At 42.0% G+C, this 12,207-nt stretch overlaps 1 protein-coding gene across 2 annotated transcripts in view; it reads right to left on the bottom strand.

Annotated features, from left to right (window-relative positions):
* Positions 1-61: 61 nt before the first annotated feature.
* LOC110510173 (mitogen-activated protein kinase kinase kinase kinase 2) overlaps positions 62-12,207 on the bottom strand; it is a 31,217-nt gene continuing 19,071 nt past the window's right edge. For both annotated transcript variants that reach the window (XM_036968005.2, XM_090226536.1), the window contains exons 21-32: positions 9,029-9,113; positions 8,857-8,936; positions 8,702-8,762; positions 8,499-8,619; positions 7,246-7,304; positions 7,024-7,127; positions 2,111-2,285; positions 1,901-1,969; positions 1,653-1,739; positions 1,342-1,412; positions 1,183-1,238; positions 62-1,067 (exon numbers count right to left, since the gene is read on the bottom strand). In XM_036968005.2, coding sequence (XP_036823900.2) covers positions 980-1,067; positions 1,183-1,238; positions 1,342-1,412; positions 1,653-1,739; positions 1,901-1,969; positions 2,111-2,285; positions 7,024-7,127; positions 7,246-7,304; positions 8,499-8,619; positions 8,702-8,762; positions 8,857-8,936; positions 9,029-9,113 — 1,056 coding nt within the window. In that variant the 3' untranslated portion in view covers positions 62-979. The remainder of the gene's footprint in view (positions 1,068-1,182; positions 1,239-1,341; positions 1,413-1,652; positions 1,740-1,900; positions 1,970-2,110; positions 2,286-7,023; positions 7,128-7,245; positions 7,305-8,498; positions 8,620-8,701; positions 8,763-8,856; positions 8,937-9,028; positions 9,114-12,207) is intronic.

Here is a 12,207-nt window from a genome sequence, read left to right as displayed (position 1 = left end):
AAAACAATTGACTATATTTAAACATATGGACATAAAAGAAGAAACATATGGATATGAATGATTTGTTTCTGTTTGACAGGGAACCAAATATCCATCTGGTCAGTTTTTATTTTGAGTATAGCAGCCAGCTTCACAGCACAACAAATCTAATAGGCCTCTATAAATCACATCTTGTTGACATTTGATACTGTTAATTAGAACAATTGCTGTTACTTATGTTTTCCATATGTATTCTCTATCAGCCACAGGAGGTTGGTGGAACCTTAATCTGGGAAAACGGGCTTGTGGTAATGACTGGAGCGGAATCAGTAGAATGGTATCAAATACATCAAACACATGGTTTCCAGGTGTTTAATGCCCTTCATTTGCTCCGTTCCGGCCACTATTATGAGCCATTCTTCACTCAGCAGCCTCCTATGCATCAACCCATGGTGAATAAGCGTTTTTCACTGCATATAACTTCTTCTCAGGTAGCCTACACACAGAGCTGCTACTACATGATACCATTGCTTTCCACCTCACACCATGGACACTGTGTCATCTACTTTTCTTCCCTTCAGTACTGACACCACAGCCCTATGGGAAGTATTGTCCAGACTGGTACTGGGTTACTGCAGACTTAGACAGTCTTGAGATACTGTTGGGGGGGGGGGGGGGGACTCTCCCAGTCAGATGAATGCACACAAGTGTGGTTTTAAATCCTTGCCAATATCTTTATGTAGCCTAGACCAATGGTAATGTTAAGAACCACTGATATTCACAGGTCCATTTGGCACATGGATGTGAAGAGAGCCTGAGGAGACACACTCCAATCACAGCTCAGACAGTTCCTGCAGTGTCTCTTCTGCAAACAACTCGCCATTGTAAGCAGCTTTGCTCCTTGTTCCATCCTTATTGACTTGGCGCTTGTCCTTTTAGGAGTAGCAGGAGACTGCTGTGTACTTCCTCGAGCCAGAAGGTCCTCCTTTCTCTGATTTCTTCAGTAGCTACTCTCATGACCTGTCAGGATGTACAAGTTGCTTAAGGCTGATGGATTGTCCGTGGGAGTACTCTGCAAGATAATGTCCCTGAGGAATGAAAGCATATGTTAATGTGCAACACATTTTTTATTTTGCTTCACTGATTTGACAGAAATGTTTTGTTATCAAATTGCTATCAAACTTCTATAATTAAGAGACATGCCTTGAGGTTCCCAAGACTCTGAATATTCGACTTTCATCTGTGATCTCTTGTGTAACCTATGAAAAACATCACAGATGTCACAACAGCATTTTATTGTCAATAGGAGAGTCTGACAACACCGAAAAGCTGGCCTGGCATGAAAAACTTGTTCTGCCTTACCTCATCACTATGTAGGCTTCTACCTTTAAGCCCATGCTTCCAGAAAGCCAGAACACTGTCCTGCAAACATACTGCAAAGAACAATTTATTCACCTCCAATCCAGTTGAGGCTGCTGAGGGGAGGACGGCTCATAGTAATGGCTGGAAAGGAGTCAATGGAATGGTCTCAACCACGATTGATACCTTTCCATTGACTCCATTCCAGCCATTATGAGCCCCCCCCCCCCTCCCCCCTCCCCCAGCAGCCTCCTCTGCTCCAATCCAGACACCAAGCTAAATGATTAGAAATCAGAACGCATCTATTCCCTTACCAAGAGTCTCAATGGAAAAGTCAAAGGTCAATGTTGAGGTCATCCCTTTGCTTGGGTTGCCATCCAGGTTCACAATGTTCACAGTATCTGCAAAGGTACAATGGAAAAACGGTCACAATTCAATCATTGCTTTTTTTCTTTCATTCAAGGGTCTTTATTGCTCTGAATAGAACACTAGCACATCCAATGTTCCTGACCAAATTATACTGAAAGAAGACTATTGAAAAAAAGAAGAAGAATGAACTCACTCTCCAGACCGATCAGGACTGTGTCTCTGTCCAGCTGGGTTACCTGCATCACCTTCATAGATCGACTATCTGTGAAAACATCACAAACAATAGCATCACAGCTTGTACACTCTACTGGTGTTTGTCTAGATTAAAACTACATTAAAATATCCAATTAGTGATGGAGGGTGATTATCATAATAATAATGACATCGATTCCATCTACAGTACCTGACTGGGCTCTTGGTGTGTCATTCAGGTGGATGATGTCAAAGTGGACCCGCTCACAGGTCTTGACAGGGGTCTGTAGCCTACTCACACCTACACACACCTGTGGCAGCTCATCAGTCTCCAGGACAAGCAGCTCAAAGATGGGGAGGGTTTCTGGGAGACTCACAGCTATGTACTGAGAGGGGAAGGAGAGAGCGGGAGGACATCGTCGGAATTCGTTGCAATGCTTTTCTATATACAGTAACAGTCAAGAGTTTGGACACCCCTACTCATTCAAGGGTTATTCTTTATTTGAAACTTTTTTCTACATTATAGAATAATAGTGAAGACATCAAAACTTTGAAAAAACACAAATGGAATCATGAAGTAACCAAAAAAAAAGTGTTAGCCACCCTTTGCCTTGATGAAAGGTTTACACACGGTCATGACGTGGCCCTTTTTGGGTGTAGATCGTGGCTCCCCCCTCCCTCCCTCCCTCTCTCACTCTCCTAAACCAGGTTTAGTACCTCAGGTCATAAATATCGGGTAGAAACTGCCATGCAGTAGAGAGGGAGAGAGCACGGAGAGAACAAAGGACTTCACTTGGCCAAACTCCTAAATCCCCAAAATGGGAGAATTAAAACAATATTTCTACTTTTGAGAATGGTCTGTGGACGCTTAAGGGACAGTTATGATGAGTGTGTTTCATTTGGTGATCTCATGAAGGACAGGAAACACACATAACAGTATCTCCTAAAGTGTACATGTCCCTGCTGTCAGGTTTAGATCTAAATATTGTGAAACGTATGTGATTAAACATGAAACTATGTAATGTGATATTAACCTTGAAAATGAGAGAATTTTCTTCCATGTAAAGTTGAACTTGTCAATGGCCACGCCCCCGTTAGGCCAGCCATTACATCTGGCATCATGGAACCGCCCTTTTCTACTGAAATATATAAAACCACCTGTGGCGAAATGTACATTTCATGCCAAAGAGACCCACTGTAAGCTGGACGTCTTGAATGGTTAAGACCAAAACATGCCGGGTGACGCTGGTGTGTGAAGTGGTTTAAACTACAACTCTACCAAAGGATAAGACTATACCACGTGGAGTATTGGCTACACGGCTGGAAATGGTTAAACTATGAGACTATCAATCCCCCCAGACTAATAGCAAATCTTAGATTAATATTTACTAGTCTGCAGCTAGAAATTATGGAAACCTAGAACAAGATTACCGACAACCGCTGAAGTATATACTCTATGAGAACATTTCCGAATGGTACTCTGAAGTATCCATCCTAACCACCTACAAACACAAAAGACTGACTTCAATGAAAGTTAACCAGAGACTCTACAGGATGACCGAGAATTCCAACAGAGAAGACAACAACGACATATGGACGCAAATATATATACATTTGAAGTCGGAAGTTTACATACACCTTAGCCAAAAACATTTGAACTCAGTTTCACAATTCCTGACATTTAATCCAAGTAAAAATTCAATTTTAGGTCAGTTAGGATCACTACTTTATATTAAGAAAGTGAAATGTCAGCATAATAGCAGAGAATGATTTCAGCTTTCATCACATTCCCAGTTGGTCAGAAGTTTACATACACTCAATTAGTATTTGGTAGCATTGCCTTTAAATTGTTTAACTTGGGTCAAACGTCTCAGGTAGCCTTCCACAAGCTTCCCACAATAAGTTGGGTGAATTTTGGCCCATTCCTCCTGACAGAGTTGGTGCAACTGAGACAGGTATGTAAGCCTCCTTGCTCACACATGCTTTTTCCGTTCTGCCCACACATTTTCTATAGGATTGAGGTCGGGCTTTGTGATAGCCACTCCAATACCTTGACTTTGTTGTCCTTAAGCCATTTTGACAAATTTGGAAGTATGCTTGGGGTCATTGTCCATTTGGAAGACCCATATGCAACCAAGCTTTAACTTCCTGACTGATGTCTTGAGATGTTGTGTCAATATATCCACATATTTTCCTCCCTCTTGATGCCATCTATTTTGTGAAGTGCACCAGTCCCTCCTGCAGCAACGCACCCCCACAACATGATGCTGCCACCCCCGTGCTTCATGGTTGAGATGGTGTTCATCGGCTTGCAAGCCTTCCCCTTTTTCCTCCAAACATAACGAAGGTTGTTAAGGCCAATGAGTTCTATTTTTGTTTCATCAGACCAGGAGACATTTCTCCAAAAAGTACGATCTTTGTCCCCATGTGCAGTTGCAAACCGTAGTCTGGCTTTTTTATGGCAGTTTTGGAGCAGTGGCTTCTTCCTTGCTAAAGGGGGCTTTCATGTTATGTTGATATAGGACTCGTTTTACTGTGGATATAGATACTTGTGTACCTGTTTCCTCCAGCATCTTCACAAGGTCCTTTGCTGTTGTTCTGGGATTGATTTGCACTTTTCGCACCAAAGTATGTTTATCTCTAGGAGACAGAACGTGTCTCCATCCTGAGCGGTATGATGGCTGCATGGTCCCATGGTGTTTATACTTGCGTACTATTGTTTGTACAGATGAATGTGGTACCTTCAGGCATTTGGAAATTGCTCCCAAGGATGAACCAGATTTGTGGAGGTCTACAATTTGTTTTCTGAGGTCTTGGCTGATTTAATTTTTTTTCTTCCCATGATGTCAAGCAAGGAGGCACTGAGTTTGAAGGTAGGCCTTGAAATACATCCACAGGTACACCTCCAATTGACTCAAATGATGTCAATTAGCCTATCAGAAGCTTCTAAAGCCATGACATAATTTTCTGGAATTTTACAAGCTGCTTAAAAGGCACAGTCAACTTAGTGCATGTTAACTTCTGATCCACTGGAATTGTGATACCGTGAATTATAAGGGAAATAATCTGTCTGTAAACAATTGTTGGAAAAATTACTTGTGTCATGAACAAAGTTGTCCTAACCGACTTGCCAAAACTATAGTTTGTTAACAAGAAATTTGTGGAGTGGTTGAAAAACTAGTTTTAATGATGCCAACCTAAGTGTATGTAAACTTCCGACTTCAACTGTACATTGCAATTATTCTCGAATGAGCTCATGTACAAAGGATTAGCATTTCAATGAATATAATTATAGTCTGTGTGTAGTGAATCCATTTGTCTTTTCTGCTCTCTCAGTCCAACCCCTTTCTTTTTGTCTACCAAGCTGTCATATCAGCTTAGCCCACTAGGGACTTTTTCATTGTATCATGTACAATGAAAAATGTATGAACTAATTGTGTGTGTTTTCATGTATTTCTGTGATTTGATTAGTTAGTAAATAAATAATTTAAGCGGATTTGTATATCGCTGATTCTTAATTTAAGCTTGGGTTCGTGCAGAAAACCAAGAATTTTACAACGTTTGGAATGAGACTAATGGAAGGTGAAGACTAACAATCATTAAAAGAAGACTGTACTCAATTAGATATGAAAATATATGAAGAGTCGATTCGGGAAATAGAGACAAACATTTTCCAGTGGTGCCCCGACTTCCTAGTTAATTCAAGTTTACATGATTAGTTTCATCACATAATAATGATAATAATAATTACATAGAGAATTGATTTGATAAAATAACAGTCTTTACATTTAATGATAGTAAAGACATGACAACACTCTTGGCGTTCCCTCAACCAGCTTCACCTGGATTGCTTTTCCAACAGGCTTCAAGGAGTTCCCACATATGCTGAGCACTTGTTGGCTGCTTTTCCTTCACTCTGCGGTCCAACTCATCCCAAACCATCTCAATTGGGTTGAGGTTGGGTTATTGTGGAGGCCATGTCATCACTCTCCTTCTTGGTCAAATAGCCGGTACAAAACCTGGAGGTGTGTTGGGTTATTGTTGAAAAACAAATGAAACTCCCACTAAGCGCAAACCAGATGGGATGGCGTATTGCTGCAGAATGCTGTGGTAGCCAAGGGACAGATTCCCACTGGTCTAATATACATTGCTCGTGTTTCTTAGCCCAAGCAAGTCTCTTCTTTTTATTGGTTTCCTGTAGTAGTGGTTTCTTTGGAGCAATTCAACCGTGCTTCTACACCTGCATTGCTTACTGTTTGGGGTTTTAGGCTGGGTTTCTGTACAGCACTTTGAGATATCAGCTGATGTACGAAGGGCTAAATAAATACATTTGATCGATTTGATGAAGGCCTGATTCACATATTCTCCTCTGAACAGTTGCCGTTGAGATGTGTTTCTGTTACTTGAACCCTGTGAAGCATTTATTTGGGCTGCAATTTGAGGCTGGTAACTCTAATGAACTTATCTTCTGTAGCAGATGTAACTCTGGGTCTTCCTTTCCTGTGGCGGTCCTCATGAGAGCCAGTTTCATCATAGTGCTTGATGGTTTTTGCGACTGCACTTGAAGAAACTTTTAAAGTTCTTGAAATGTTCCTGATTGACTGACCTTCATGTCTTAAAGTAATGATGGACTGTCATTTCTCTTTGCTTATTTGAACTGTTCTGGCCATAATATGGACTTGGTATTTGACCAAATAGGGCTATCTTCTGTATGCCACTCCTACCTTGCCATAACAAAACTGATTTGCATTAAGGAAGGAAATTCCACAAATTAACTTTTAAAAAGGCACACCTGTTAATTGAAATGCATTCCAGGTGACTACCTCATGAAGCTGGTTGAGAGAATGTCAAGAGTGTGCAAAGCTGTTATCAAGGCAAAGGGTGGCTACTTCGAAGAATTTCAAATATAAAACATGTTTTGATTTGTTTAACACTTTTTTGGTTACTACATGATTCCATATGTGTTATAGAAAATAGTAAAATAAAGAAAAACCCTGGAATGTGTAGGTGTGTCAACTTTTGACTGGTACTGTATGTATGTATGTATGTATATATATATATATATATATATATATATTTAAAAGCTATGCTAGAATTGTATATATGTGCATTGGGATCACACACCTTGAGTTGCATGAACTTCTGAAGAGGCTCATACCATAGAAGTAGGACAAGGCCAGTTGGTACAACAGCACACAAAAATGTGCTGTCAGTGTACGGGTTATGCACTGAGAAGCATTGATAAGGCAGAAGGGAGACAGAAAGAAAGGGAGAGAGAGATGTCATCTTAGTCATAGATACTGTGCAGTACACCTCCATTTTAGACTAAAATAACATGTTTCTTACCAACACTGCAGCGTCGACAGCCTTTGGTGTCTGATATCTTCCCAGACACAGAAAACTTTCTAAAACAGAGAACACATTAACACGACAGTTTTTTTTGGTACAATTTCCAGGATGATTTCCCTTCCTCTCATGTTAGTATCAGTGCTCTGGTATTTTCCAATGATATATAGAAACCCTGGATTGCTGATGCTATGTATTGGCCATTGAGAGGATTTGAAGCCCCATGTTGGCTATATTGGCACTTCCCAGTAGGAGCAGTCCTCCATAGGAATGAATGAAATTCTACTGTATTCCAATTAAATGTTTCAAGGTCCAAATTCCATGCATTTAGTATGTTTAGTATTGTTGTAGTAGGGGCAGTTACATTAATATATATATTTTTTAAACTACACGAAGGAAAATGTTTGTATATATTTTTCATTTTCTATTTGTATGTTTAGTATTGTTGTAGTAGGGGCAGTTACATTAATATATATATTTTTTAAACTACACGAAGGAAAATGTTTGTATATATTTTTAATTTTCTATTTGTATGTTTAGTATTGTTGTAGTAGGGGCAGTTACATTAATATATCTATTTTTTAAACTACACGAAGGAAAATGTTTGTATATATTTTTCATTTTCTATTTTGTATGTTTAGTATTGTTGTAGTAGGGGCAGTTACATTAATATATATATTTTTTAAACTACACGAAGGAAAATGTTTGTATATATTTTTCATTTTCTATTTGTATGTTTAGTATTGTTGTAGTAGGGGCAGTTACATTAATATATATATTTTTTAAACTACACGAAGGAAAATGTTTGTATATATTTTTCATTTTCTATTTTGTATGTTTAGTATTGTTGTAGTAGGGGCAGTTACATTAATATATATATTTTTTAAACTACACGAAGGAAAATGTTTGTATATATTTTTCATTTTCTATTTGTATGTTTAGTATTGTTGTAGTAGGGGCAGTTACATTAATATATATATTTTTCATTTTCTATTTGTATGTTTAGCTCACAAAATATAATTTAAAAGTAGGCATTAAAGTGTCTGTAATGGAATAAATGTGGCAAACACAAATGTAGACATGGATAAATGGATTTCTATAGTGTACAAAATATTTTTGTGAACATTGGGAGAATGCCAAGATGGAGTCAGTGGCTTCAACACAGCGCCCCCTATTAGTTATCTAGTGTATATATATAAACCATTGTTATTTTCACTGCAGCCTCCTTCTGACCAGTGGTCGGGTGTCCCTACCTTGAGTTGATCCTCTCAGTGAGGCGGTGGGCGTTGATGTACAGGTGGCCCTGCCTCTTCTGCAGATGTCTACGGTCAAACAGGGTAGTCAGCCTCTGGGAGCACAGCTGGGATGATTTCCCTACGGAGCACAAAGACAGTCAACACACACATCTAGATAGAACATAAGTATTAGGGTGTGGTGGAGACACGGAGGGCCCTACCTGAGATAGACATTAGCACGTTGTTCATGACATACAGCCAGCTGCACCTCTGGGGTAATAACTGAAAAAATATATACATAATAATACATTACAACAAAAAAAATGACAGGTAGAGCAACACTGCTTTTTGTGTTAAGCCAATTGATGGTAGCTACCTTCTCCATGGTGTCCTCATGGAGCTCGTTGAGGTTCAGGGTGTAGATGCCCTCCTCCGTCCCCAGGATGAGGTGTTGATCTGAGGGAGGAAAGTCAGACATTATCCTGAGATCTGACTGGTTTGACAGAAGCTCCATTTACCTATTGTTTGTCTTTATAACCTGTGCGTACCTTTAGTCTTTGGCAGGACCCATGTGACAGCACAGTGAATCTTCAATGGACAGCCATTAAACACCTTGGAAAAACAGGCCCCCATCTGGAAAAGATTGTGTGGGTCAATATACACTGTACATCATTTCAGTCCCGCTATGACCTCCGCAGAGTTATCAAACAAGAAAAAGGCAATATAGGAATAAGGTGGAATCATACTACACACGCCGAATGTGGTAGGGGATACAGTCTATTACGGAATACAAAGGAAGACCTAACCGTGATCTGCCCAACAATGACACTCTACCAGACGAACTCAATGCATTTTATGCACGCTTTGACAACAACAACATTGTGCTGGGTGTGAGGGCCGTCACCGACCCAGAGGTAGTGGTGATCTCGCTCTCCAATGCCGATGGGAGAAAGGTCTTTAATCAGGTCAACACCCGCAAGGCCGCAGGTCCATAGGTTATTCCAGGGCGCGTTCTCAGAGCATGCGCAGAACAGCTGGCAGGCATATTCACGGTCATTTTCAACCTCTCCTTGTCCCAGTCTGTAATCACCACATGTTTTAAGATGACCACCATCATTCCTGTCTTCAAGAACTCTAAGACTTCCTGCCACAATGACCACCGCCCTGTGGCACTCACTTCTATGGTCATGAAATGCTTTGAGAGGCTGGTTATGGCACACATTAACTCCACCATCCCAGACACCCTAGATCCACTCAATGTGCATACTGCCCCAACAGATCCACAGGCGATGCAATCTCAATTGCTCTCCACATTGCCCTCACCCACCTAAACAAGAGGAAAACCTATGTGAGAATGCTGTTCATTGACTACAGCTCAGCGTTATAAAACCCCACTGTCACCTCCAAGCTCGTCACCAAGCTTAGGACTTTGGGTCTGAACAACCTCCCTCTGCAACTGGATCATCGACTTCCTGATGGGCCGAACATAGGTGGTGACGCTAGGCAACATCTCCTCCGCCACGTTGACCCTCAACACAGGGGCCCCACAGGGGTGTGTGCTTAGTCCCCTCCTTTACTGCCTGTTCACCCACGACTGCGTGGCCACGCACGACTCTAACACCATCATCAAGTTTGCTGACGACATGACGGTAGTAGGCCTGAACACCAGCGACAATAAATCAGCCTACAGGGAGGTCGTCAGTGACCTGTCAGTGTGGTGCCAGAACAACAACCTCTCCCTCAAAATCAGGAAGACCAAGGAGCTGATCGTGGGTTGGCGAGCAGGCCCCCATCCACATCGATGGGGCTGCAGTGGAGCAGGTCGAGAGCTTCAAGTTCCTCGGCGTTCAAATCCCTAAAGATTTAAAATGGTCCAAACATGCGCAGAGTCATGAAGAACACGCAACAGCGCCTCTTCCCCCTCAGGAGGTTGAAAAAGTTTGGCATGGGCCCTCAAATCCTCAAAACGTTCTACAGCTGTACCATTGAGAGCATCTTGACTGGCTGTATCACCACGTGGTATCGCAATAGCACTGCCCTCGATTACATGGCGCTACAGTGGGTGGTGCAGACAGCACAGTGCATCCCCAGGGCCGAACAACCTACCATCCAGGGGTGTGGTAGGAATGCCCGGAAAATTTTAAAAAATTCCAACCACCTAAGCCATAGACTATAGTGCATCTAGTGCATCAAGTGCATCAAGTCTAACACCAACAGGCTCTTGAACAACTTATATCCCCAAGCAATAAGACTGATAAATAGCTACACAGACTGTCTCTATGCACACTCACAGGACCCTACACACTCACACACTGTCACTCCAACACACACACGAACACTCACTCACACATAATAAGCACAGACATTTATACTGACTCTAAACACCCACCCAGACGCAAGCTGCTGCTACTCTGCTATCTTATATCCTGTTACCTAGTCCCCTTACCCCATATATATATATATATATATATATATACACATACACTGCTCAAAAAAATATAATAACATAATAATAAAAGTCATATGAGCTCCAGAACCGAAAGTACACTGCTAAAAAAAAAATAAAGGGAACACTAAAATAACACATCCTAGTTCTGAATGAATGAAACATTCTTATTAAGTACTTTTTTCTTTACATAGTTGAATGTGCTGACAACAAAATCACACAAAAATTATCAATGGAAATCAAATTTATCAACCCATGGAGGTCTGGATTTGGAGTCACACTCAAAATGAAAGTGGAAAACCACACTACAGGCTGATCCAACTTTGATGTAATGTCCTTAAAAACAAGTCAAAATTAGGCTCAGTAGTGTGTGTGGCCTCCACGTGCCTGTATGACCTCCCTACAACGCCTGGCATGCTCCTGATGATGGTCTCCTGAGGGATCTCCTCCCAGACCTGGACTAAAGCATCCGCCAACTCCTGGACAGTCTGTGGTGCAACGTGGCGTTGGTGGATGGAGCGAGACATGATGTCCCAGATGTGCTCAATTGGATTCAGGTCTGGGGAACGGGTGGGCCAGTCCATTGCATCAATGCCTTCCTCTTGCAGGAACTGCTGACACACCCCAGCCACATGAGGTCTAGCATTGTCTTGCATTAGGAGGAACCCAGGGCCAACCACACCAGAATATGGTCTCACAAGGGGTCTGAGGATCTCATCTCGGTATGTAATGGCAGTCAGGCTACCTCTGGCAAGCACATGGAGGGCTGTGCGGCTCCCCAAAGAAATGCCACCCCACACCATGACTGACCCACAGCCAAATCGGTCATGCTGGAGGATGTTGCAGGCAGCAGAATGTTCTCCACGGCATCTCCAGACTGTCACGTCTGTCACATGTGCTCAGTGTGAACCTGCTTTCATCTGTGAAGAGCACAGGGCGCCAGTGGCGAATTTTCCAATCTTGGTGTTCTCTGGCAAATGCCAAACGTCCTGCACGGTGTTGGGCTGTAAGCACAACCCCCACCTGTGGACGTCGGGCCCTCATACCACCCTCATGGAATCTGTTTCTGACGGTTTGAGCAGACACATGCACATTTGTGGCCTGCTGGAGGTCATTTTGCAGGGCTCTGGCAGTGCTCCTCCTGCTCCTCCTTGCACAAAGGCGGAAGTAGCGGTCCTGCTGCTGGGATGTTGCCCTCCTACAGCCTCCTCCATGTCTCCTGATGTACTGGCCTGTCTCCTGGTAGCGCCTCCATGCTCTGGACACTATGCTGACAGACAC

Source organism: Oncorhynchus mykiss, chromosome 29, assembly GCF_057628025.1.
Source record: "Oncorhynchus mykiss isolate SJ-2025 chromosome 29, ASM5762802v1, whole genome shotgun sequence".
In the NCBI taxonomy this organism is placed as follows: Eukaryota; Metazoa; Chordata; class Actinopteri; order Salmoniformes; family Salmonidae; genus Oncorhynchus; species Oncorhynchus mykiss.
The sequence above is the reverse complement of the archived record's forward strand: the minus strand, read 5'-3'. Positions and strand labels throughout refer to the sequence as shown.